Source organism: Hypomesus nipponensis, chromosome 14 (genome assembly GCF_054491055.1).
Source record: "Hypomesus nipponensis isolate SF chromosome 14, ASM5449105v1, whole genome shotgun sequence".
NCBI classification, from domain to species: domain Eukaryota; kingdom Metazoa; phylum Chordata; class Actinopteri; order Osmeriformes; family Osmeridae; genus Hypomesus; species Hypomesus nipponensis.
The window spans coordinates 12,696,699-12,723,924 of NC_140374.1; the positions used below are offsets into that span (position 1 = coordinate 12,696,699).

The following is a 27,226-nucleotide window of genomic DNA, read 5'->3' on the forward strand; positions in this document are numbered from 1 at the left end:
ACTTTAGTGTTTGGGTGAATATTCTGTGGTGTATCGTGTTGAGAAACGGAGGAAAAACAGAGAACTCCACTTGACCCACTAATACACAAGTCCTTCTGCTCCAAGCCCACCTGCACTCACACAATAACAGCTGGTCTTGCAAACACTCCTCCAGTGCCTACCTCGACACCAGGGGAAAAATGCATTGACTACTGTACGTACTCACTCCCATTGATTCATGTTGCAAAAAGTAAACCCACTCCTACCTGACACACACTAATGAAATAGCATAGTATTCACTCTCCCCAGTGACTGCATAGTCATTTCCTCGCCGTGAAATTGAATAGAAAGCCATGGATAAACACGCTTCAACCTATAATGACCGTACAACAGTTTCATGAAAAAATGATAAAACAACGAATTGTGTCAGTAAATGTTGAATATACCTTTCCTTTTTTGCCTTGAGAGGCGCACTGTGGGATCAAATCAACGGTGGAACATTCCATGTGTGGAACAGTCCATTCTGAGAAGGTTTCATCTCAGGTCAGCTAGACAGACAGCACAATGGAGGCCTGTTGGATTTAAATATACGCTTGCACTTCCTCCAAAGCCTGTGGAGGACTGACGCTCTGCTATTACTGCAGTGGTCATTTCTGTTTTCTGTCCGATCCTGAAATAGCCAGGAAAAAGCAAAGCGCCACACGAGTCACACCAAGCTCTCGCCCTGGCCCACGCTCTGTCCTCCCTGCACTCTGAAGGGCATGAGTCTGTGTTTCTGGGTTTATCAGCAGGAGCAGAGCAGAAGGTCAGGTCAGAGTGATGTCCAGCTCGTCGCCACGGTGAACAGAATCCTCTCTCAAGGTGGGCCTTCCTACTGTGAGACATCAGGGTGATTCAGAGCAGAACAGTACACGCACTCTGTAGAGTGCACCGTGAATGTCCATTGATGCTATCGATGCAGAATATTAATCCGAGCCTAAGTCGCCTCATTTAGGTGAGTTTGAGTCGGTGGGGTGGACTATCACAAGAGGGTACAGCTCTCTCTCTCTCTCTCTCTCTCTCTCTCTCTCTCTCTCTCTCTCTCTCTCTCTCTCTCTCTCTCTCTCTCTCTCTCTCTCTCTCTCTCTCTTGTCTATTCAGCAGAGATCTGACAATGCACACACACTACAGACAATTCCACTTGTTTCGTCTTGAATTAATATCAATGATACAATCAGTTAGTCCAAATGTGTCTGGGTGAAATACAAATGATGTTTCTGAGAACTGGTTGGCAGGGAAGATTATTTGATCAGTGGCAGGCAGTATTGACTTGTGATGTGAACGTAGTAGAATGTTGATTTGGATGTGATTGCCTAACCCTGCATTGTATCCTCAAGATGTGGTATCAGAGGGGGATTGGAAACTGTGGGTTGTGTACAGTATGGTCCACAACTTTCTCTATCGTCAATCATGTTGAGACCTCACACAGCAGGGCTATAGACAGTAGTCTGTATAGTGGGGCGGTAGTCTAGAAATCCCTACCTCTGTCTCTGTTTGACTGAAAGCTTTTTACACAAAAATGATACCTGAGAGAAGAAATAAAAGCACAATGACGTGTCTCTGATTAGAGAAATACAAACCAAAGGTTTTTTTTATTTTTGTAGCCCCCTTCGACTCCCCATAAAAAGAGTGTAGCTCAAAGGAAAATAAGAAAAAGGAAAATAAAAAACAAATTCACTGTTTCAATGAAGTCCATGGAAAAGCCCAAAGTCAGACATTCATTTCATCTCACTCCTCCCTTTTTCCAGAAGCAGAACGGTCAGCAGAGCTGTGTTGCTGCACCACATGTCTGCTCCTGTGAAAGATTAGCATTGGAATGAGCCCTTACAGAGACTAGTGAGGCAACTGCTGTAATGCATTACTAAATTAGCCCTAAACACTACACGAAGCCATTAAGAAGCATGTCAAAACCTAATGGAAAAAAAATAATACAGAATGCAACCAATAACTGAACAAAGTAATTGCACCAAATCACTGTTCATATTAGCCTGCACTTAATCTTTTGCCAGTAGGAACCGGGGAAATTATATGCACACTCAATAAACAGGTTTGGATTGGCTCTTACTAAATAAACCCCAGCATTCCCAAAGAAACTCCACTCTGCTACAGCAAACACAGGGTTAAACCTTAGCTGCAGAAATTCACTGCAGTCCAAAAGCATTTGGCTGATAGCTACTGAACAGCACAATTTATCTGTGCCATTCTACCACTATCCCTGGACAAATGTCTCTATCTAATCTCGATTTTGCTTACTTGTGTCTTTTGTTTTCCTTGATCATCAAAAAATCCTTTATTGCGTTTTATAACATTTGGCACGGTACAAATTGGTGCTGTGGGAAGCTGAACCTGTGGAGATTGATTGTAGGGATTGTTTTTTGAAATTGGTGTCAGTATGATTCTTGTATAGATATATATATAACGTCCTAAATAGCATGGTCTTAAAATAAACAAAAGCCTTTTAATCTAGATACATCAACCTTCATTCCTCGGTCACAAAAGCATATCAACGTCTTTCGCTTTTAAATAGAAGTCACAAGTTATTAGAAAATAGTTTACATTTATTTTCCTTTTTAATATAATCTGCATCTCTCACCACTGCCTGACCATAGATCTATTTATATATACTATATATGTATATATGTATATATGTATATATACATATACATATATATGAATATACATTTATTTGTATTTTTTATAGTTGTATATCTTTTATAGGCATGTACAAGAAAAAAAAACAGTCTCTGTTTTGCACTTCTGTACAAAAAGAAGTTACCGTTTTGTTCTTTGTGCATCCTATTGCATGGACTGGTGAGCAAAGAGAAGGACCGGTCGTAGTCTGGGTTAGATCCATACAGAGTTCCCTTAAATCTGGGTCTCCTGCACCTTCTCCTTGGTGTGAGTAGTCTTAATCACATAGGGCTCAGCGATGGTGCTGATGTGGCTGTGGTGCTGTCGGATGGAGCGATGCAGGGAGCTGCCCAGGTGGTTCTGGGTCCAGTAGGCTGCTCTGCGAGACGATGACGACGACACGTATCCAGCCTTGAAGGTGCCACTGTTGTGTTCCACAAGCGTCGGCAGCACCAAGCCCGTGTCGTCCGACCCGCTGGAGCCCGAGGTCGGAGGCGGGACCGGCGGAACCTCCTCGTCCACCGGAATGATCTCCATGGTCCGCGCTGCCGCCACCGTGCTCCTCTGCTGATGCCTCTTGCGCAGCTTGTAGAACCCTATCAACATGGCGGCCGCCAGCAGAGTCACCGCCACGAAGCAGCCGATGATGATCTTGGTGGTCTTCATCACCTCGTCCAGGCTGGCGGCGGGCCGTGCCGGACCCTTGGCGGTGGGCACGGACACCTGCCGGGGGGTCTGGGTGTTTTGGAGCAGCACGGTGGGCGTGGAGATGAAGACGGGCTGAAAGACGGAGGGCGAGGCGGGGATGGTGGGCTTGGGCTTGGGGGTCTCCTCCACGGTGGGCTCCAGGACCTCCACGGTCACCGTGGTGAAGTAGGACAGGTTGGACGTGTTGAGCTCGGCGTTGCTGACGTTCAGGTAAGCCGAGGCGTTGGAGTTCCCCGCCATGTTGGTCACCATGCAGGTGTACACCCCCGTGTCGGACGGGAGAACGTTGGAGAAGTTCAGCGTGCCGTCGTTGAGGACCGATATCCGGGGGTGGGCCGAGCCATGGGTCAGCACCGTGCCGTTGGGGAGCAGCCACCGCACGGAACTCATGGCGGCCGTGCGGCACTTGAGCTCAGCCACTCTCTCGGCTGAGATGTTGAGGTCCCTCGGAGCGTCCAGGATGAAGGGGGCCGAGCACTGGAAGGTGGTCTGGTCCACCTCCACCAGGTAGCGCCCCCTCATGTGGGCGGGGGAATGACAGCGGCCACAGCAGGTGGAGTTGGTGGGGATGTTCTCCCTGAGCCACAGGGAGAGCCACACCACGTCGCAGTCACAGCGCCAGGGGTTGTGGTGCAGGTGCAGCTCCACCAGGTACTGCAGGGGCATGAAGAGGTCATGGGGCAGCGAGGACAGGTTGTTGTGGGCGAGGTTCAGCTCCACCAGGGCGGTTATGTCGTCAAAGGCGTTCCGCTCGATGGTGGTGATGGCGGAGTTCATTATCCACAGCTTCTGTAAGGACTTGAGCCCGCGGAAGGCTCCGGGCTTTACTTCCGGGAAGAGGTTCTCAGATATCTCCAGCTCCTCCAGCCCCACCAGGGGAGAGAGGATGGGCATCTCCCTCAGGTTGCACATCCCCAGGTTGAGGTACCTGAGGTTCTGCAGTCCTTCGAAGGCTCCCTCCGAGATGAAGTCCAGCCTCCTGAGCTCGCCCAGGTCCAGGCGCATCAACGAGGGCACTCGGTTGAAGGCGTAGGAGGGGATGCTCTCGATGGGGTTGTTCCTCAGCCACAGCTCCCTCAACTTGGACAGGTACTCGAAGGCCCCGCTGGGAATGACCGTCAGTCTGTTGTCAAACAACTCCAGGGTGTTGAGGCTGGTCAGGCCATTGAAGGCCCCCACCTCGATCTGCCTGATGGCGTTCCTCCCCAGCTGCAGCACCTCCAGGTGGTGAAGGTGCCTGAAGGTGTCCGCCTGGATCGTCTCTATACTGTTCTCCATCAGGTTGAGGTACCTGGTGTTGCTGGGGATGTTGGGGGGCACCCTGACCAAGCCTCGACGGGTACACACCACCTTGACGAGCTGGTTAGAGCAGGAGCACACACCTGGGCAGTTCTGAGGGCTGGCAGGGCCCCGAGCGGGGCCCGCGGCCTGGCACATACCGAGAGCTGGCAGCATGAGGGAGAGCACGGCAAGCAGGGCTGCGTTCCAGGTAGGCTGCAGAGTAACCCGGCCCAGAGGACTCATGGTGTGGAGGGCTCATTATTCTGCATGGTGGGGGGAGACAGAGGCCGGCAGTGGAGGACGGACCACCCTACCCTGGCTGGAGCATGGCAAGGCTCCCAGCTTCCATCGACAGCGCAGGGAGACGCTACGCAGGGCGAGAGAGGGAGGGAGAGAGGACAGGGAGAGCGTGCGCGCGCGAGAGAGAGAGAGAGAGAGAGAGAGAGAGAGAGAGGAGAGACAGGGAGGGAGGGGGAGGGAGGGGGGGGAGGGAGAGGGAGAGGGAGAGGAAGAGGGGGGGAGATTAATGTGAGAGTAGCAGCAGCAGCAGAGAAAAAGGATTGCAGCGATAAAAAAGCAGGGTTGAAAAGCAGTATCAATCACTTACCTCATTAGTTTGAAAGTGATCTTTCTTCCCTCCTCGGAATATCACAAATAGCGATCATTCGTCGCAATCATTTATAGCTCCCATCCATGGAGAGGGGTAAAAACATAGATCTTTTGTTGTTGCTGTTTTCCCTCTCCTCAAAAGTGAGGTGGCCCTCTGTTAACCAACGGAACAAAATGGCTCCTGGTTAGTGGGAGGCAGAGCAGAGTGAGAGCCCTCTGAGGGGGGTACGGAGACCAGGAATGCTAGACAGGTGCTTGGAGCCTTGCTGCCCCTCCTGACTGCCTTGCTCCCTGGCTGCAGATCCCGGCACCCAGCTCCATCACTGGGGAATCACATCGATCCATAACGCAGCAAAAGCCCACGCCAAAACAACAAGAGGAGGAGGAGGAGGAGGAAGAGGGGCGAAAAAGTGAGTGAATGAAAGAATTCAAAATCCCCAGTCCTGTCAGGTCCTGGTGTGTGTGTCCGCGCGTCAGCCACTCTGTCTGTGGAGAGAGAGCTCCCTCTCGGTGACTTTGCCCAAGGCTAACCACTCGCTGATTAGCACTGCTCTGACGGAAAGAGAGCGAGACAGGAAAAGGGCTAAAGGGCTCCTGGCACAGTCATCCCTCTCTCCTCCTCTCTGTTCCTCTCCTCCCTGCGTTTGGCTGGACTGGCCCCTTGCTGGACCAGCTGCAGGCTGCCGTGTGCACAGTTAGCAGTAATCCGTCTCTTCCTCCTGAGGGGGTCTGGGGGGGTGTTGTGGTGGTGGTGGTGGGAGAGATTGTGGCGCTAGTTGAGGGAGGTGGAGGGAGAGGGGGGCAGGAGGAGGGGAACCGCTGCACTGCCGGGGTTTCTCAACCCACCCCCCCCCCCCCAAAAAAAAAGGCTGTCACGGAGAGGAGCACGCAAAGAGCAAAAGAGAGAAAGAGAGAGAGAGCGCCTTTGAGAGGAAAAGAGCGTGTGGGAGAGACGGAGAGTAAGGAGCAGCGAAAGAGTGAGAAAGAGAGGGAGAGAGAGGAGCAGAGCCGACGTCTGGCGGAGAGCGCGCTAGATCTGGGGCCGTATCCGTGAACGCAAACGGGAGCCGTTGCTGAGGATTCCTCTGCGCTTGTCCTTTTTTCTTTCCCCCCCGGGGTAGCTCCTGCGTTATCCCTCTCTTCGCTTATTTATTCATTTATCTCCCAGCCTGAGGTAGTAAGTTGTGGCAGTTAGCCCTGTGTGGCTGTCAGATTCGCGGCTGGCTGGTGGGCTACTGCAGTAGCCGGTGTGGAGTGGGAACAGAGACAGACAGAGAGAGCGTGTGAGAGAGAGAGAGAGAGAGACAGAGAGAGAGGGAAAGAGCGAGAGAGGAACACTTAGAATGAGGGAGAGACAGAGATAGAGTGGGAAAGAGAGAGGCACACGAGCACTCTAACAGGCAGCATACGGTCACGGCAGCACTATTCCAATCCCCCCTTTCTCCTCTTCTTGTTTATTCTCGGGTCTCTCTCGCTCTCTTTTTTCCCCCCACAGTGTGTTGGTGTTGCAGGCGGCTAAGACGCTCTCTCTGCCCCCTCCCTTTGTCCTTCAACGTGAACGTGAATGTACTGCTGACGCACTCCCTCCCCTCCGCTCGCAGCACACAGCCTCAGAGCAGTGCATTGGTTTGATGCAGTGTTCCTGTGTATTAACACATTCAGCTCGCCCCTCTCTCTCCACTCTCCGTCTCTCCCCCCCCCCCCCCCCCGCCCCCGCCCCCCCTCCCGCTTCTCTCTCTTCCTTGTTACGCCGCACACTCATGCACGCTCCCCGCTTCGCTCCTTCTCTGGCTCCCCTTCTTCCGCCCGTTCTCTCTCCCTGACTGATCCCCCCCCCCCGCCCCCCCCCCCCCCAGTTTCCTCTCTCTTTCTCTCTCTTTCTCTCTCTTTCAGTTGCTTTGCCACTCTCGCTCAACGTTGTTCCCACTCTCCGCTCGAAATCCAACGCCTCTCCCGAGGATCACAGAGAGATGAGGGCTTCGGTCTCTATGTCAACTGCAAACACTCCTAGAGCGATCCTCTCGACTTTTTACTCCTGCCTTGTCCGAGCACAGCAGCTCACCACAACTCAGCAGCGTTTGCTGTTCCGATACCGCATGTCTAGTTGCAGTTCCCCTCGACTGCAAAGAACCCAGCCCCACAGGTAGCAAACCTCATACATGACCACAGCGCTAAATCAGATGACATTGTGCCATGGCTTTTCTTGATTCAAGTGTGATTTTTCATGGCTGGCGTGCAAAAAAGCAATTTACATGGGTGTGTGTGTGTGTGTGTGTGTGCGTGTGCTGTTTTGTGTGTTTGTAGAAGAGGTCGGTGACATCATAGTCTGTAACGCTGACTCTGCGACTCTCTATCTGCTGGGCAGTCTTGTCTTTTCTCTTCAGGGAGCAGAGCAGAGACGAAAAAGCCAGGACATAACTATCTCAGAGAGAAGGGAAAGAGAGAGAGAGAGAGAGAGAGAGAGAGAGAGAGAGAGAGAGAGAGAGAGAGAGTGAGACCAAGAGAGAAATGGGGGGGGGGAGAGTGGGAGGCTAAGAAATGAGCATGTCCTTGGTGGAAATAAAGTGAGAAGAAGAGCGAGATAGATAGGCATGGAGAGTGAAAATGAGGGAGACAGATGAGAGAAGATAATGCTCAGTATTCTCCTTGGAAAAAGAGGGATGAGAGCAGGCTGGGGATGAGGTGGGGATAAGGTGGGGCGAGCGGCAGTGGCTGGCTGATAGCGTTGGATTAAGTGTCATTTGGATGCAGGAGAAAGAGTCTCCCTCTCCCTCTCTCCGCCTGTAGTTAATGACCACATTCTCTCCTTCTCTCCCTGGTATATATTTGCTGCTGAGGTCCTGGGGGCCGTAAAGACCTGCTCGCTTCGCACCAGAGTCGGGACTCCTTCATTTTAGCATACAATATGTACATCCAATCATACATGCTGCCTCGTCAGACCCATTTTGAGTCAGTCCCATTTGAGAAATGAATCAGACATGATTTGAATGTAAAATGGCATCACGCAAAGGGGGCAGCGTGAAATTTGCTCTCCATGTTCAATTTGCTCCCTGAAATGTAAAAGGTTCGGACTCACAAGCAGGGTTATTGAACCCTTTTCCGTGGGACATAGAGAGTGTCACAGCGACAGCGTGTGCGCTCTTGGTCACAGACGTATCAAAACACACCAGCCCCTCCCCTCGTGAACATGATCCTTTCACTCTGTCGAGGAAGAGGCCCATATAGTATTTTGGGCATGTGACATTTCGACACACGCCGAGGCCTATCACAAAGCATCACCCGCTGGCTATGGTGGTCTTGGAGAGATCTGTTCCAGCTCCAACACCTCTGATGGACTGACACGTTCATCAGACAAGGCCCATAGCAGGATAGTCGTCGTTCCGCATTGCACGACCAGGGACGATGATCCGCAGCAGTGAATGACACAGATTCCAACCATTTAACATTCATTTGATAAGGTGCTTTGTAGACAAATGCCAATAGGAGGAGGATGAAGGAGAGGAGCCAGCTACCACTGGATAAGGTTGTGCAGTCATGCAGGCAGGAAGTTGGCAGCGGTCTAATTGATGGCCGCGACTATGGCCGCTGTGTTAATGCTATTACAGGGGCCATGAGCTTGGAAAGGTCAGTTAGCACTCTAAATATATGGCGTCCCTTTTCTTTCTCCCTACCGGCCCGCCTTTCTCTCTCTCTCTCCTCTGTTTAAACCGTGCCCATCCACCCCCTCGGCGTCATGCATGAGTGGCCTGTGAACCAGTGTGGGTGTCAGAGGGTTAGCCATGGACTGGTACATGGCTTTGTGACGTACTTTGACCCTGTGTGCCTTTTGCAATATGTTCAATGAGGCTTAGTGGTAGGATTTACAGCCAGGAGAGAATCCCACCAAGTGTAGCATTGTTAATGACATCGTTTTATTCGGACTCGCGAGACATTGTATAGAAAGACCCAGCAGGTCCATTCCAATAAACATATTACGCATATTAGTGTATTTCTTTATTTTGGTGCATGTCCCAGGGCTGTCTACAAAACGTGCGTGTCTCCTGTCTCTGTGCACTGTCCTTTTAGTAGAACATACGCATTAAGGGGTCAGATGGCTGCGCGGTTAGGAAATCGGGCTATTTATCAGAAGGTCGCCGGTTTGATTCCTGGCCATGCAAATAATGACACTGTGTCCTTTGGCAAGGCACCCTACTCGTCCCTGTACTTACTGGAAGTCGCTCTGGATAAGAGCGTCTGACTAAATGTAAATAAACTCGGTACCAATATCACAGAGACAGTTATAGCGGATGCACGTTTTACACCTTTCTCCTCCACATTAGTGTCTTGTCTCTCTCAAACTAATAAATGCACCTGCCACTAAGACTTTCTTGTCAAGGTCAACCCCCTCACAACCCAGGCCCAAACCCTAACCCCAACCCTTATGGTGCGTTCACACTGCAGCGATGTGATGCGAGCGACAACATGTTTTCCATTCATTTTCTATGGAACCAGGCGAATTGCTTGCATGGTGCATTGTGGGTAGCGACGCAACCAAGTGGAGATTTTCTCAACTTTATGCAAATCAGGAGCGATTTTCGCTAGCGATGGCCAATCGGAGTGTTTTCTTGTTTCTCGTAACTTAGCAACCATGGTGAACATTTCTAGCTTTCTAGGTTTCAAGGTGGAGGAGAAACTAATCGTTTGTGTTGCTGCTTACCCAGCCCTGTACGATACATAGCTGTCTGTATTCGTACAGAGATGTTAATACAAAAAAATGGTTGCCGAAGTTGTTGGTGCTTTCAGTCTAGTCATGTTTCGTAACTTAGTTCTGTGGTAACTAGCTAGCTAGCCTGGCTGGAACTCCACATCCTATCGACAGATTAGCAGACTTTAAGTAGTATAATAAAACGTTTTTTACACATGTCAACGTGTAAGTCTACTGTATTTTGTACACAAGTTGTATTTTGATCAATGTTGCGAGTACGTAAACCCAAGTCCACACACTTGGCCATGACAACTAGATACAGCAGTGATTTTAGAGAACTACATTCTACATCTATCTGTTTGAAACGCCCCCGAGCGTGGTGAACGGTGGGAAGGCAAGCGATGTCAAGCGATTTGCGTCGCTGCAGTGTGAACGCACCGTTAACCGTACCCTTACCCTAACCCTTACCCTAACCCTTACCCAGCTAGCCATCTCCAGCTCAATGCTGGCTAGCCCATCATCAGAGTACCCTGCACGTTCCCCAGGGGTATTTCTCTTAGTGGGCCACTGCTGAATGGATGCTTTTCTGTTCAGTCAATATTGGGCTTGTGTCAGTGTGTTTCACTACCAGGAAGTGTATGAGAGAAGGGGTCAGGGGACAGGGAGAGCTGTGCTCACTTCCAGCATGTCTGCTCACACAGGAGGTGGGATGAAGTCGGGATTGAATTAAATGAGGGATTTTTTGTAACTCTCCTACGCTTGTCTACAGCAGAGTACGGTCACGGGGAGAGGGGGGTTTGTAGGTCATACAGTAGATTGGGGGGGGGGGGGGGGAAGGGGGTTTGTGTCAATACTGAGCGTGTGTTCTCCTTCCCAGCTGGACCGTAGGGGGTAACAAGCGATATTAAATGGTACAGGAAGTGGACATAGTTGGTCAGAATGTGTGTGTGTGTACGTGCAAATGTGTGGTTGAGTGCGTGTGTGTGACCCAGTTAGACTGTGTGTGGCTTGACGGTCACAGTGAAGGGTGACTGCGCGGGAGAAGCACGGCAAAGCTGCTGCCAACAGACTAAAGTGATGCTATCAACCCCCGGATCTCCAGTTGCTGTTGCTACGGTGATGCTATCGCTAACATTACGATTATGAGCAGATACAGCCACTGTTGCAATCGCCAGCCATTACTGCTGACACTGCTAGGCTAGCAAAGAGCCGCTTCTGTGGTGATTGAGGGGGAGCAGCTGGAGTAGGTCTGCACCTAGCGACCTCTGTGGTCAGGGGGCCATCATATCTCCTCCTCTGGCATAATGAAGGTCCATATCCCTGGACACAGGCCAAACCAAGTATTCTTGCATACAGGGAATCTACTAGCAATGCTGCTACTGAAATATGTTTATTAGCAACTGATGCTAGCACTACTTACTGGGCCTCATGTGTTAGCAAGTGATGCAAACACTGTTACTGCTCTGATGTAACACCATCTGTGCATCTTATTTCTTGGCTCTTGTTCTGTGTACCATCAGCGCTACTTTTTCTTCAGTTTACTCGCTTTGGAGTGACCAATGTGGTTACCGGCTACTACTAGCTTGAGCCTTGCTTTTATTGGTCTCTGTGGGCCCCAGGTCTCTCTGTGCAAAGCATGGCAGGTCAGCAAAGTGCTGGAGTAGCAGTTGGCCCGAGAAGAGAGGAGAAGAGAGAAGAAGGAAGGTGGTGGAGGCAGATCAATGTGGCCTGTATTCATTAACCCTCACTCACGGCTCCCTTCCCTCCACAATCACAACCCCCCCGCCATTTTAGGACTGCAGGAGGTGATTTATTAGCTGTCCTGGCTCAGTCAGCACCATCGATCCACAGGGCCATCAGGGAGTCGATTCTGACTCCCCTGTAGAATCGACTGATTCATTTGTAGCAGACTGACCTGATTCTGAGAAGCTGATTCATCCAGGAGAGTCTGTTGAGATATTTACTCACAGTGAATTGATTCTGAACCAAAGTGGAGCTAGCCAATTCTTGACTCACAGCAATGTATCAAGTGAAATGCCTGCATCACAAAAGAACGAAACAGCACTGAATCACATGGTCATACTCTAATGAATGCAAACGGGCATGCATGATAATTTGAACCATCTGTGGGTTTGAATAAATCTGACCATGGCAGATTGTATGTGACCCTATTTCAGATCTAACCACCAGTGTGCCAGGACAATAAATGTCAGCTAATCAGAGTCAGCTTCAAATCAGTCTAGTGTAGTGTGTGGAAGTACTGGCACAGCAGAAGTACATTTGTTTTCAAATATACAGGTACCACCATGTATTGTATATATAAATACACCAAGCAGATAATGTGCATTTTGTACAATAAATGCAATTCTTTGGTTGGTGGGTACAATTGAACAAAAAACATATTATTGCGTTACATATGTGTATGGCAGGAAATCATCAAGATGCAATTCAATAAAAAAACAAACACTTTGTCACCATGTGAAACAACAGTTTACCTAATGACTGTGTTAAATCCCAATCTATCATTTGATGCCAGTGTTTTCAAGCCCAAGGCAGCATCAGTTCAATTGGACCTGTGGCTGGTGTTGCACTGACTCCTGGGAAGGCCTGGTGGTTGGGGTTGTGGGTTGTGGGGGGAGGGAGGGAGGGATGAGCCGGGGGATAAATCTATCGAGCCACAGTCACATCCTGTCTCTCTAACAGCCCTCAATATAAACACTGCTACTCAATGCTTTTTATTGACGACACTCAGCGCAGACTCACTAGCAGTGGGGCCAAAGATTCATACACAATCGAGGTCAGATTAGAATCCCATTCTGCTTACTGAAATGGGTTGTGAAAAAAAAGTATTAAAAAAGGCTTACTAAAACTGTCATTATGTGTCTGTCAAAAAAAGAGTCATCTGCTTTGATGAAGAGTGACATGTATTCTAATTGTGGCATACCAGCGCAGGAAGTCCTGGTCAATTTTCTATTGTTAAGCATCCTTTAATAACCCCATTTGTTATACCGCATATAGTAGATCGCATTAGCATCTCTTCAATTAAAAAAGCCTTGGGCTATATTTAGGACACAAGAGCTGATCTGATACCAGTCATTATGACAGTAAACACCATTCATCAGAGCTCTGTGTTCCTGGACTAAATAAATAAATTACAGCTTCCGGAATTAGCCATCAACAAGTTGCTGCGTTTATCTATTTTCGTTCTCACGTCCGGTCGCTCAAACTCGCTTAATTATATTTGTGTTTGCTATTAGTGCTGTGATTGATTTTGTGTGTCTAAAGTGAAACGTGCCAATCCACACTTCCTGTGCCTGTGTGTATGTGTGTATGTGTGTGTATGTGTGATGGAGGGGGGTGGTTCTCAAGATAATTCATTGTTTATTGACTAACGACCTTCATCATCACACACTTTATTGGTGTGTGTGTGTGTGTATGTGTGTCTGGTGACAAACTCCAAGTGCTTGACGGAGTTTCAGGATGACAGTGGTAACTGTACACTTCACCAATCAGCCACCAAACTATAAGGAAGGAGAACAGAAGGAGTGGCAACCCCCACCCCAAGTGACCCCAACCTGCCTCTGAAAGAGTGGGAGAGTGTTGACTTTAGCCTCTTCTACAGTCAAAAGCACACTTGATTGTCGCCCACGCACACACACACACACACACACAGCCACACACAGCCACACAAACACATGCAAGCACCCAGACACAGGCCCACACACACAAACACACACACACACACGCCACCAAACACGCGTCCAAGTGCACACACTCGCCACTGTGTGGGTGATGTATGAAGCCAGTGTATTAGCAGGGCAACCCCCACTTTCTTAAATGCAAATGACCTGCCCCCATGCAGCTCTGTGATTGGCTTGCTGTTATTCATATTCTGGCAGCGTGAGACTTCATTAGTCCGGTGTTACCGTGCCAACAGGGAGCACTAAAAAGAGACTTTGTCAATGTTTGATGTCTCGTAAAGTGATGCTGTGTCTGCGTGGTGTGCGTGTTGGGCGAGAGCTTATGCGTGGGCGTTTAATGCGAACGTGCGCGTGGGCCTATGTAAAGGTGTGCCTCATTGTTTGATGTTCCATGAGGAAGTGTCGATCTGGCCAGCAGGAGTCCCGGGTCCCTGTGAGCGAGGCGGAAGCAGCCCTCCACTGGCCGCATTCTCACAAAGGAACTTACTAGGCTTCTGAAGGAGATGCTTGGCACCGCCTGAAAACACTGAGAGACCATAGAAACACTTCCTGGGGATGTCCCCTCGGGTTTCTGCTGGCTTCAGCATTCATCTGACTGGAGCAAGAAAAATCACCCTGCTAAACCCAGGCACGGCAGAATCAAATACACCAGAGTCCTCCTGCCAGTCAGAATGATGCTGTATGCAGACAGATATGCGACGGGATGTCAAGACCAAAATTTCACCCATCTGCCTTTAGCCGGGTTCCCCTTAACTGTCTACTCTGTCACACGATCACCACCATCGCCTCAACAAAGACACCGTATTCAGTGTGTTCAACCCTGTCACAACATGAACATGTTGCCACAAGACGAGAAGTTTCACCCAGGTGCGTCTGTGTGTATGTGTTGTGTGTGTGTGTGGCTTTGTGACCCTCAGTAATATATTTCCTGTTGTAGAGAGGCTGGGAATTCCCTATGGTGCCTTCTGCTTCCGTAGAAGGAAAAGTGTTGGGCAGCATTTTCGAAATTGAAGTCAATATCAATCGGCCATTTATCTACAAGCACCCGGGCAGCTAAAGGCAGCTCTCTCTCTCTCTCTCTCTCTCTCTCTCTCTCTCTCTCTCTCTCTCTCTCTCTCTCTCTCTCTCTCTCTCTCTCTCTCTCTCTCTCTCTCTCTCTCTCTCTCTCTCTCTCTCTCTCTCTCTCTCTCTCCCTCTCTCTCTCTCTCTCTCTCTCTCTCTCTCTCTCTCTCTCTATCTCTCCCTCTCTCTCTCTCTCTCTCTCTCTCTCTCTCTCTCTCTCTCTCTCTCTCTCTCTCTCTTACACACACACACACAGGCACACACCCGCACACACACACACAGGGTGTTTATTGTCGAAAACGAGGAAAGGAATTGTAAAAAAGCCAACAATCCCAGCTTAACCACTGAAATTAAGAGTCATTTCGTTGAACCTCATTCATGCAAGCTGGGCCTGTTCTATAATGCTGTTCTTATGTTTGTGTTTGGAACGGATTAAAGGATTAGACAGGAAATTGAGCACTCGGCTCGAAGAACCAGAAGACTGCTCACCAGCACACACACTCTCAAAGGTCTGCAACTGCCACGCGAGACGTACACACACACACACCAATCACACATCCACCTTCTATCTTGACTGTGGAGCACGTGAGGAGCAATGAACTCAGTGTGTTCTATTCAGGCGGGTTCCTACATGCCCATAGGATACAGTGAAGCTACACATGGCCCAAGGCTAGGACAAACTGTGTCCTCGAAAGCATTGAAATCTGGACTTTCAGACACACTTCCAGAAAAGCACTTACACACACGCACAATGGGCCAACACTGCCACAACATAGTTTAGGTACACCGCGACTACGATGCAGAGTACGGGCAAGCTGCCATTCATGGCTTTGTGGTTAGTACAATGGCTAGTCATCAAGTTGACAACGCACATAAATCTATATCTGCAGGCCTCACCCTTCCCCCTCTCTCTATCTCTCCCTCCCGCCTGTTCTCGTTCCCTCCCTCTCTCAGTAGGTGGTGCTGGAATGTGTGGGTTGCCATGTGCTACTGTGCCCAGTCCAAGACTGGCATTGGGCCTGCTCCACGTCCTGCTAGTGAGTACAGGAGCACATACCCACACTGGTACTGAGTTGAATGCGTGGAAAGCATGTGTGAATGTGTGTTGCGTGCATGCATGTTTACATGTGCATATCCGCCCCAGGAGTTTTCACCCTTAAGAATGACAGTATCGGACAGGTCTGATGTCACGAATGTGTCACTTTAGTGTGTTTTCAATTCAGCCGTGCACTGCTGAGTTCGAAGTACATGCGTACTTTCACGTGTATCCATTCCCGGTTACTAAATCTCGGAGTTATCGCGTTTATTCCTTCAGTCCTTTGTGTGAGTGAAGCGCCATATTGCGGCAGTTAGCTGAATCTCATGTCTCCTGCTCTGCACGTTAAGAGCTGCAGGCGCCACAGTCTGACTCTGTTGCCCTCCTACCAAGGCTGCCACCAAAAACTGCAATCTGGGCCTCTGATGTATGCATGCATAATTTACAACGCACACCTCATCATGGCTTACTACGGTGTGCCTGTGTGGGTGTGCCTGTGTGCTTGTGTGTGTGTGTGTGCTTTCCCAGAAGGGCAGGACAAACTTCATTATTCCTCTTCCCCTGTTCCTTTCCTCCTCTCGCTAACAACCTCTCTTTCCAAATGCACAAGCTGACATGAAGAAGCTTCCAGGACTTTTTAAGTGCGAAGAAACATCTTATTAGGTTACTGCATATGACAAATGACCATAGATCTTCACTGCTCTAATGTCACTGTTGAGTTTTGCAACATTTTGTTGTGTAATGTTCTCTGTGTACAATAGGACCCCATGAATAGAATTATGCATGTTGCGTATTGATCAGAACTGGGGTCCTAACCCTGGTCCTTCAAAAGGAGATTATGCGCTTGGGAGGCAGTGTAATTTGATATCCATTGATTGAGTCAAGAGGCAATCTGAAAATGAGGGATTGTAGTTATTGCTATTGATTTCAATAACTAGGCTGTTAAAGTCCATTCAATGCAGGTTTAGTCAATAGAAAAAAGGAAACAGTTCCCTGTCGTGAGTTAGAAAGCCTGACTTAATGCTATGTAATGCTCCAGAAATTAAAGTGTGGCGTTCTACAGGGCTGAGGAGTAGAGTTCATTGTAAGTTAGCAAACAATAAAGTCCTTTTGAGGCCTAGTCAGAGTCTTAAGGCCAAGCTACGGTGTATCATTTTGTCAATAAGAGAATATTTTCATAGACTTTGATAATGAGCTGTGAGCTCCACAAACTCTTCTCCCAACCAGTAACAGACAATGAGTCTGTCCGTGTAGAGCCAGACCTTTAGTTTATATTGATCTCTATCTAATTAGTTATCGCTGTGTATTTCTCCTGGGACAGGGTTTCCACTAGCTGTTGAAGGCTTGAGACCAGCATTGGTGTCTAGTTGTCCAGGACTATAGTTGATAAGCATGGAGAACAAAGTCACCAGTGGTTATGTTGCCACTAAGGGCAATGTCGCTCCTGTGAATGCAACCACTGTAGCTGCTGGTGCTGTAGATGCGTTGGGACTTTCAACATGGGCTGATGGTAATGGTGACACTTATGGAAATAATCGTCATGTCATACTTACAGTGTTCTAGAAGTTGACCTAACTGTGTCAGGGAGTTGTCCATGGAAGTCCTGTTTGACAAAATGAACTTGATTGTGTTTGGATTGAAGAGAGCAGAAATCTATGCTCATAAGAGCTAGCATAGTTATTCCTGCTCTAAGTGTGAATGAACGCGGGGATAATTTGATGGGAGACTATTCTCTCCCCATCATATTTAAAACTCCATTACACTAACATCCACATTCCATACCCAGAAGGTTCTTTGCAATGTGAGACCCACGCAAGTCATTTACGCACGCACACACACACACACACACACACACACACCACAAAGCTGTTCACTTGGGAAATGAACAGTATGAAAAAGTTGTTTTTACAGCCACATTCCCAAGAGCAGTACAAACTGATATCTCAGTGTAATGGCCCTAGCCTATCTGTGTGTTAACAAAGATGTACATATATGAGAATAAGAAACCACAGTCCTAAGGGGCCCAAGAAGCCCAGCTCTAGAATCCAGCTCCATTCCTTCTTCGATGCACTGAGCCGCCCGAAAACATCAGCTGCTTCTAATTGGAAACACACACACACACACACCCACCCACACACACACCACGAGCGCAGTCACACACACCTGTCATCGAGGACCGTTAGCCCCTGCTGGGTTTTTGTGTGGCTTTTAGACTGAGCCACGGCGCTCCTTGAGAGAGCTGTTAGGATTGGCACTCCCTCCGCCTCTCATGGCTGGACTCCTGCCGGGTTAGCACAAACACACAAGCACGTAGCGCACACAAACACACTGAAACACGTTGTACATAAAGAGCAGGTAAACTGCATGTGGGCACGGAATTGGAGGGTTCAGAAGTGAGAAATGTGTGCCCCTGTCGGCCGCTTATTGTCTCCATCACCATGATCTCTGCATCTTTCTTTCTTTTTGTTCTCATGCCAGTAAGTTAGTATAGCATGGCATAAAGTAGTATACAGTGCATCCGGAAAGTATTCACAACGCTTCACTTTTTTCACATTATTACGGTATTATGGGGTACTGTGTGTACAATGTTGAGGAAAAAAATGAATTGAATCCATTGTGGAATAAGGCTGTAACATGACAACATGTTGAAAAAATGAAGCTCTGTGAATACTTTCTGGATGCACTGTATGATGAAATACATCAACCTCTGACTGGTATGATAAGAATCCTGTTATGGGAATGTGTTCCACTCATTCTGTCTGCTGTTTGCAGGTGTGGGTGGAAACCAGTATGTTACAGCGAGATGTGTTTATGATGGTGTAGTATACATACACACATACGTGGGACACAACTGCACGTCCTTTACGACATGTGAAATCAAAGACCTGAGTACCAAATGCACATAGATGCACAACAGACGCGCAACACACACATACACAGACTCTCTCTCTCTCACACACACACACCGCTGTGGAATGAGTGTTTTACTTGATTATTGCCATGCTGCTTTTACTGCATCTATACTATCCATATATATTCTTGCTGGTGGGTCTGTGCGCAGGGCTGAGGTGTAGGAGGAGAGACAGGAGGCTTGCTTTAGCCACAGCACTCTAGGCAAGCTACATTCAGTTGCCGAGAGAATGATTAGAAATGGTTTTTATTGACATTGTAAATGTGTTTTACTGAGGCAATATGCTGTCAGGGGAATAAAAGACTGTTTAAAGGCTCTGCGTTTGTGTGTGCGTGTGTGTGTGTGTGTGTGTGTGTGTGTGTGTGTGTGTGTGTGTGTGTGTGTGTGTGTGCGTGCGTGAGGTCTACTGTGTTCATTTTGCCTGAAATCCTCTAATTGCCCCCCTGGTGGATTGCACAGAGAATGAAAGACTAGCTACAGTAAGGGTCTACGAAGGAGAAAAGCCTAATTTATCCCACTTGATCTTCAACTACTCGCGCTCTCTTTCTTCTCTCCTCTCTCTCTGCGTTCATCTCTGTTCCCTTCTTTCTTCGTTCCCTTCTTTCTTCCCCCTCTATTTACCCTCGTGGCATTTAAGAGTGTTTAGGAGCAGGGTGACTTAGTCTGGCCTGTTACCTAACATCCCAGCTAATGAGCCTGTTACCCATTTTGAGCTTCTCCCAGTCAGAGAGACAAGGATGAGAGCAGATCTTTGAGGAACCTGCCAGGTAAGGAGGGAGAGGTTGTGTCTAGGCATGCCTTCGTGCAAGGCACAAGTGCATGCATGTGTTGGATGAAGTGCTGCCGCACGAAACTAATTGGCCCGTCAGACAATCCTCTCATCGAATACAAATTGCACCCAACATCACCATGGTGATGGCTCACTTGATTAATGAACATGTTTATACAAATCCATGTAATCTCTTACCAAGTACCAGTTCCCACACAGATGGACGCCGACTCACGAACACACACACACACAAACACGATCACACTGTTCTGATCTCTCTCTCTCTCTCTATGTATCCTAGGTTTATTCTGGGTTTGTGCATCACTGAGACATTTCCAGCCAGGTTGCCAAACTGTGCGTATGCCAAAAGAAGCATTAGGTGAACCCAGTCTCAACCCAGTCATTGCAAATGGATATTAATAAACCCCACTCCGTCTACTGTCTCTCTCCTCTCTCTCTCTCTCTCTCTCTCTCTCTCTCTCTCTCTCTCTCTCTCTCTCTCTCTCTCTCTCTCTCTCTCTATCTCTATCTCTCTCTCTCACTCTCTATTTCTTTATTATTAAAAAACCCCACTCCGTCTACTGTCTCTCTCTCTCTTTCACTCTTCCTCTCTCTTTCTCTGTCTCTCTCTCGCCATCTCCCCCTCTTCTCCATCCACCCCTGCTCTCCCTTGTCACTTACTGTCAATAACTCATGAACACACACATGCAGTGCACGTAAGGCACGTACACAGACACACACACACACACACGCAGGACACAGGTTTGTTGCAGTGTCAGGCTTTCCAAGGAGTCTGATAGTGATGTAGGAGACTCTGTGGGTTTGGCAAAGCCCTCATTAGAACCCAGTTTACTGGAGGTGTGAGTAACCCCTCTATCAGCTCAGTGGAAACTGCTTACCTCTGCAGCCCAAACGGGCACAAACAGACACATCCTTGTTCACGGGGGAACACACGCTCAAACGCACACACAGACACACACAAAAACACACACACACCCTAGATCGAGTCCTTCAAAAAGGGCCCGTGCGATGCTCCTCTGCTACAGTAAGCCTGCGCCGCAGCGTGACATTTGGGTGAACTTTGTGTGGAGGAAGTGGACTCCCTTAATGAATGTCATTCAGGCTGGGATGGCATTTGACAGCAGCTTCCGTCCTCGTGAATGGGAACCCTAGCGTTCATCTCGATGCCCGGGCACCACGCTGTGTGAAGACCAAGGGGATCTTCCACCAGCTACACATAGCCAGATCTTCAGCCAATTCGGCCCCACCGCTTTCAACTGCCACATTGGACTTCTGCCTTTCGATATGGAGATTCCATTTGCCTTTCCTCATTCTGTTACTCGCGTTGGTTACTTCAGTCCGTGTCTAAAGACAGATGGCGGCGCCGACAAGGGAGACGTTCTTCATCTCATTGGTGAGTTGATGAGACGTGTTGAGGCAGTTTACAGCACCTCCAGGGAAACGATGTGCTTAGCTTCCCAACACTGGTCTGCTGTTCTCAGATGGGACTGTCAAACACTGGAGCAATTAGCTCAGTCAACACTCAGGTCCATGCACTCGGGTCCACGCACTCGGGTCCCAGCTGCTAGTTCCCTGCAGGCAGATGTCCGTTACTTCTTTCCTCACAAAGAAGAGTAAGTGTAAAGGTATGCCTTTCACAATACAGGACCTACCGTGTCTGGCTCATTCTATTCAATTCACTTCATTGATCCCGAGGGAAATGTTTTAATAGTGGAGGTACTACATTTACATTTAGTCATTTGGCAGAAGATCTTATCCAGAGCGACTTACAGTAAGTACGGGGACATTCCCCCGAGGCCAGTAGGGTGAACTGCCTTGCCCAGGGACACAACGTCATTTTTGGCACGGCCGGGAATTGAACTGGCAACCGTCAGATTACTAGCCCGATTCCCTAACCGCTCAGCCACCTGACTCCCTCTAGGTAAATCTAGGTGCGAAGTACCGGGTAAATCACCACCGAGCCCAACCGTTCACTGGGACTGTACGCGAGGAAAAGAAACCGTCTCTCACTGTAAACATCCCCCGTCGGATGTGCGTTCAAATCGCGAGGAACATCCATTCGAAATACAGACGACGTAGCTGAAGAGGTTGGACATCAGCCGGCGGCGCTATCGAAATCCCTCGTTGTTTCCGATCAACTCCTTCGCCGTGTGCACAGCACAGCCACGTACTGTACCTTTCAACCGTGGCTGACGGTGCGTTGTGGGGGCGTTAACCCTTAGCTCCAAATGTGCTCGTGGGCCGGTGTCCTTCCACCCACCTGTGGACCGGGGCCGGCAGGAGGGGGGGCGGCAGATGTCCCCAGATGTCCCCACGTCATCAAACAGTGTCCCCACTGCAGCCAGGAGCTGCTCACCTTGGTCACATTACATATCACACACGCACCACAGACCACACACGTGTATCGAGACTGCTGAAATATGCATGATCTGATGGAATATTTAACAGGGGAGGGAAGAAAAATGGAGAGATGCGGGTTTCAGCCTCGTTTTCGTGCTCAGTCCTGATGACTGCTGATGGCTCACGACGAGAAGAGGGCAGGTAGCAGGGACGACGCTTTCCTCAGGCGATGTATATCAGGGCACGGGGACAGGCGCAAAGTGCTCTCGTGAGCAACCACCCATTCTGCCTTATCCTCGGTACAACCTGTGCCGCGTATCAGGAAGTGGGGCGCACTCTCGGGCACGTCTGACTGCGTGGAGTGGGCGGCTGGCGGGAGCAGAGACATGATGTGCATGCCCCGCGGTCGAGCGTGTAGGCGCAGACGGCGTGGCCACGCGCACACAGAGAGACACGCTCACACACGGACACGTACACTCGAGGGGCCGTTCGTTTGGCTAACAGACCTCATTACACGGGTGGGTGGGCCATCGACCCCGCGGGGGAAAGGAATTAAAAGAAGTCTCTCTCCACTTCTCTTTTCGTCTCTTCTCTTCTTTCCTTTCTCTTCCCTCTCTCTCTCGCTCTGTGAGTGGCACATGTTGTCCTGTGGTTATGTATCTGTGCTCTGGAGCATGTGAACCAATCTCGACCCGTCCTTAAACACAGAAGTGATTTCAGCACAACACAGACTCTTCCAGCAGGTCTTTAAATAAGGTACCATTTACACAATCTCTTTATTTCTCCCTTATAAATTGTAATTGAAGCATTTTTTATAAATTGTGAATGGTTTATAAATGTGTGTGTAAACATAACAATGTTTATAATGGTTGAAAACACATTTATAAAAGACCAAATACATTTATAAAAGACCAAAATAATTGGTTAGTGTGTGTCTAATAGAGGGCCAATTTTGAACCAAGTAGTAACCAAGCGTTGCATAATGCATCTATAAATGCTTTCAAGATGAGCTTATGTCATCATGCTGCATCAATTGGTAGTAGTTGCACAATAATACATAGTGAATCTCCGGAAAGTACCTCACGTTATGCTACAATCACGGTCCATAAAGTCACTCATTGCAGACAAGTTGAATATATGTGCATTTTGCAGTTAAGCACTACCTACAATACAGATGTCAGTCTTCAGTGGTGTCTAGGACTGAAGGCCTCTTATGCAACCTGTGGCTGAAGTTAAAGACACTTGCTGTATATCACCACGACAACTGTAATTACCATGACGACCGCCAAGGCACTGGTTGCCATGATCACACAATAACGGTCAAAAGTTAGGACAATTCTAAGGGCCCCTGACTGACAGGGGCCACAAAAAATAGACAACAAGTAATATTGTATTATATAAACCATCAAGTATATAATACATTTAAAGTATAATAATACAATGAATGATCTCTTTGTTTTTACTTGTGTTTGGCAATAAAGGTTAAATATCCCTATTGACCAAAAAGTAAAATCCATATTGACCGACCATCCCCCTGCATCTGCATGAAATGGTTTGATCCTGCCTTAGCGCACTTATCGGTGACGGGTTTAGTTGCAGTCAGGGTTTCAATCAGTAACCCAGTTTTACCAAGAAAGGTGGGTAGCCAATCTGTGAGTGGTATTAACCTGTTGGTTTAATGTCCATATAAGCTAGGCTATCTAGCTACCCAGCAAACAAGGGACGTACTGGGGACGTCATTTTGTTAGCTGGGTACAGTGTCATCACCACCACCTTTGAAACAAGCTGAACCCCTTTGAAACAAGCTATTCTAACAACGTTGTCACCGGCAGTATTAGATAGAAAAGCGATTGAAACAGTACCATCTGGTAACTGAAAATATGCCCCCAAAAAATGTAAATAAGTTTGACATTTATTTATTGGGAAATGGCTAATTCAAAAGAAGTTTGCTGGAAACAATCATTGTCAGTAACAATGCCAAATACGACCATTTGATCTTAGACTAGAGCCCTGCATGGTGGAGAAGCTGACCTGGGTAAATTGTGCTAAGCTAGACTAGCTGCTGTTGCTCACCAAACTTAAAGGGATTGTTTGAATTTTTGCCATGGGGCCCGAAATTCCTGGCGGCGCCCCTGGTCAAGTGTCCCTGACATTATATTAAGAATACTTCAAATACACACACACACACACACACACACACACAGAACCACATCAAGTTTAGCAATTCTTCAAGTCTTCAAATAGACTTTCATGAAACTAAGAGAAGTGGGGACCAAACCACTGCAGAGTGATGAGAAGTGTGTATTTGTGTGTGTGTGTGTTGTGTATGTGTGTGTGTATGTGTGTGTGTGTAGCCAACTGCCAAATGAGTCAACAACCCATCCGATTGGTTTCACGACCTCGTTCCTCTATCCTGTCGTCCTTGTTTCCCTCCATCTTTCCCGACTTCCTTTTCTAGTCAGATATCTCCGGAAGTGTGAGGTCACTTGTTTGCCCCCCCCCCCAATCTCCTTTCATCTTTTCTCCCTCTTCTTCTCCATTGCTTCATCCATCTGTAATAGCCCTCCCCCCCTCCCTCCCCACTAAAGATGTCTCTCACTGATCAGATGAGACAGCGTGTCAATTCCAATACAGGCCCTGGGCAGTGGGCGGAGAGACTGTGTGTGTGTCAGCGCGTGTGTGTGTGTGTGCGTGTGAGTGCGTGTGCATGTGTGTGTATATAACTGTGTGTGTTTGTGAGAGCGAGAGAGAGAGAGAGAGAGAGAGAGAGAACGAGAAAGAGAGAGATATTGAGAGAGAGGAGAGAGAGAGAGAGAAAGAGAGAGAGAACGAGAGAGAGAGAGCGAGAGAGAGACAGAGAGAGAGAGAGAGAGAGAGAGAGAAAGAGAGCGAGAGAGAGAGAGAGAGAGAGAGAGAGAGAGCCTCTACCTCTAAATTCAAGGCACGTAAAAGACAGAACGGAAGATATAATGAAGGGACGAAAAAATAGAAAGAAGTGAAATAAAGAGGGAAAAATAAAAGTGTGGTATGGTGTGGAAGGCCGTCAGAGAGGGGAGGACTGGAGATGGACATGGTCACAGAAGAGTGGGGTGAACAGCTCTGTGTTCATATCCACGGGCCTACAGCTGTGAGTGACCGTGGAGAGACCACAGAGCAACAACACAGAGTTTTGCGCAAACATTTGTTCCATCAAGGAACAGTGGGTCTGGAAATGATGTGTTTTACGTCATCATGTGACAACATGTACACGATGTCAATGTATATTGTGGTTAAAGTCTACTAGTTAAAGTCTATCGTGTGCAGATTATGTTTTATGGTTGTAATTGTAACGGTACTGTAACGCGTTGAGTGCGAGAAATAAATACGTATTAAAATCGTTATAACATTATAACTATAATGTCCCTGTGGAACGACACCGTTCTCAACTGTCCTCCCCTCTCCCCTGCTCTCTCCGCTCTCCTCTCCTCCTTGCCTCCCTTCCTCTGCACTCCCCTCTCCCCCTTCCCCTGCCGTGTCTCTTCCTCCTTCTCTCCCTGCTGCACTTCTCCCTTCCCTCCTGTCGCCTCCCCCCCCCCTCTGCATCATCTCGTCTCTCCTCCGGTGCTCTCCTCTCTCTCTCACTGTCCCCCTCTCTCCTCGTCTCCTCGCCTCGTCGCCTGTCCCCTTTCCTCCTCTCCCTCGCTCTCCGGCAGAGGAGTGCGCGTCCTCCTGCGTGCGCGTCGAAGCTCAGCCGTTTGTTATGTAAAGTTCTCCCAGTTCGTTATGCTGACGGTGCGGTACATCGCGTTGCTCCATTTGGCTTTCCCCGTCAGCTTCGAACTCAACGTTGAGATTCTCAGTCGGGCTGTCGCTCCGCTCAGCACACAGTCCGTCGGTTCTCTTACGGGGCAAGCACGCACACACGCGCGCACGTTCACACGCACACACGCACGCTTTGCCTCGGGGCTTTGCCGTGTTGACGCAGACAAGGTCTGATGTCGCAGTCTGAGTCGGAGGCGTGAGTTGCCGGACGCACGCACCAACCAGATGGATGAAACGGGGAGGGTGCGACTGGGAGGAAGATGCTTGACACACACAGCTGCGTTCAGCTGACTTCACGCAGGGCCGAGAATCACTGCACCAGCACAGAGCAGTGGAACCCCCACGGAAGGCACCGGGTCGCGAAGCCTCCGCAGGACCCACCATAGAGCGACCGCACACTCCGCTATGGCGACCACGTTTCCATGTGGGGTGAGAGGCCCGTAGAGTCCTGGTACACAACTCCTCAGTCATGAGGGAACTAAGAACATATGCCAGCTTCAGTCCTGAGTCGTGCTGACTGACAGTGAAAGAAGCCTGACGAGACAGGACAACACATGCCGAGGGACGCGTGCACACACACACACACACACACGCATACACGCGTATTCATATCCGCAACCTCTCAGACACACACACAGGCGGCGAACACATTGTAGCCCCATGCTATCACAGAAGCGTCCCGTGTACTTCACAACTTCATAAAGAACAGCAAAACAGCTACTTTGTTTTGGATCATTAGCGGCGTTACCGAGACGGCGTTTGTGAGACAAAAGAGGATAGGAAGCAGGCAAGAACGTGAACCGCAGCAAAATAGGCAACGCGAGAGAGGGAGAAATGTGACAGCAAGACAGGTTGTGAAAGAGAAGCAGAGACACTAAGACTAACTTAGACTGCATTGTGTGGTGGCTTGTGGGTACATGTGTGTGTGTATGTGTTCATCAAGAAGCAGGCCAAACCAACCTCATGTGATCTTCTGCTGGTGACAAAGCCCTCTTCTCTGAGTCCTATGTCAGGGGACTGGGCTCAGTCAACACACCCTGTCTTTTCCATTGGCTGATAGAACTCTGAATCCGTTGGCCAAAACAAAGATACCATCCTGTAGTGCAAATAAGTCACACTTTATGAATCCAATACGTTTGCTTAAAGCCAACAGGAACATATTATTACTGTAAACAAACTTTTGGGGTTTGTGTGTGCTGAGAATGTGTGTGTTTGTCTGAGTGAGTGTGTGTGTGAGGGGGAGTTGTCTGTGTGTGTGTGTGTGTCTGCGTGTAGTTGAATGTGCAAGTGCACTGATGAAGGAAAATTGGAAGCCTATAAGCCTGCTGATCTACAAATGGGCTTCACATTGATTGTTCACCTGGTGATCCAATCTGTTGACCCACAACGGGAACGTGCTTTGATGATGCAAAAAGTGGAGGGCACATGCAGAAACACACAAAAGCACACACACACAGACACACACACACACACACACACACACGTACACACTCACTAAAATAAGGAACACACAGAGACTGAAGAAGGGGTTTAAATGGAGCAAACAGCCATCCATCTAATGTGGGCACTGGCTTTTCCATTCCCTCTTTACCATTCAAACACTCATTTCCAGCCGTTGAAGTGAAGGCAAAATCAATTTACACCATGCTGCAAG

The 27,226-nt window shown here is 48.7% G+C and overlaps 1 protein-coding gene across 1 annotated transcript; it reads right to left on the reverse strand.

Annotated features, from left to right (window-relative positions):
* Positions 1-2,883: 2,883 nt before the first annotated feature.
* lrrc4.2 (leucine rich repeat containing 4.2) lies at positions 2,884-4,885 on the reverse strand. Its single transcript, XM_084672467.1, has one exon. It carries the CDS (start codon positions 4,879-4,881, stop codon positions 2,884-2,886), a length of 1,998 nt encoding a protein of 665 aa, XP_084528593.1. The 5' UTR covers positions 4,882-4,885.
* Positions 4,886-27,226: the final 22,341 nt, after the last annotated feature.

Bases quoted from the DNA above. Each gene is read 5' to 3' on its own strand.
- lrrc4.2 (XM_084672467.1), bottom strand. From the start codon at position 4,881: ATGAGTCCTCTGGGCCGGGTTACTCTGCAGCCTACCTGGAACGCAGCC.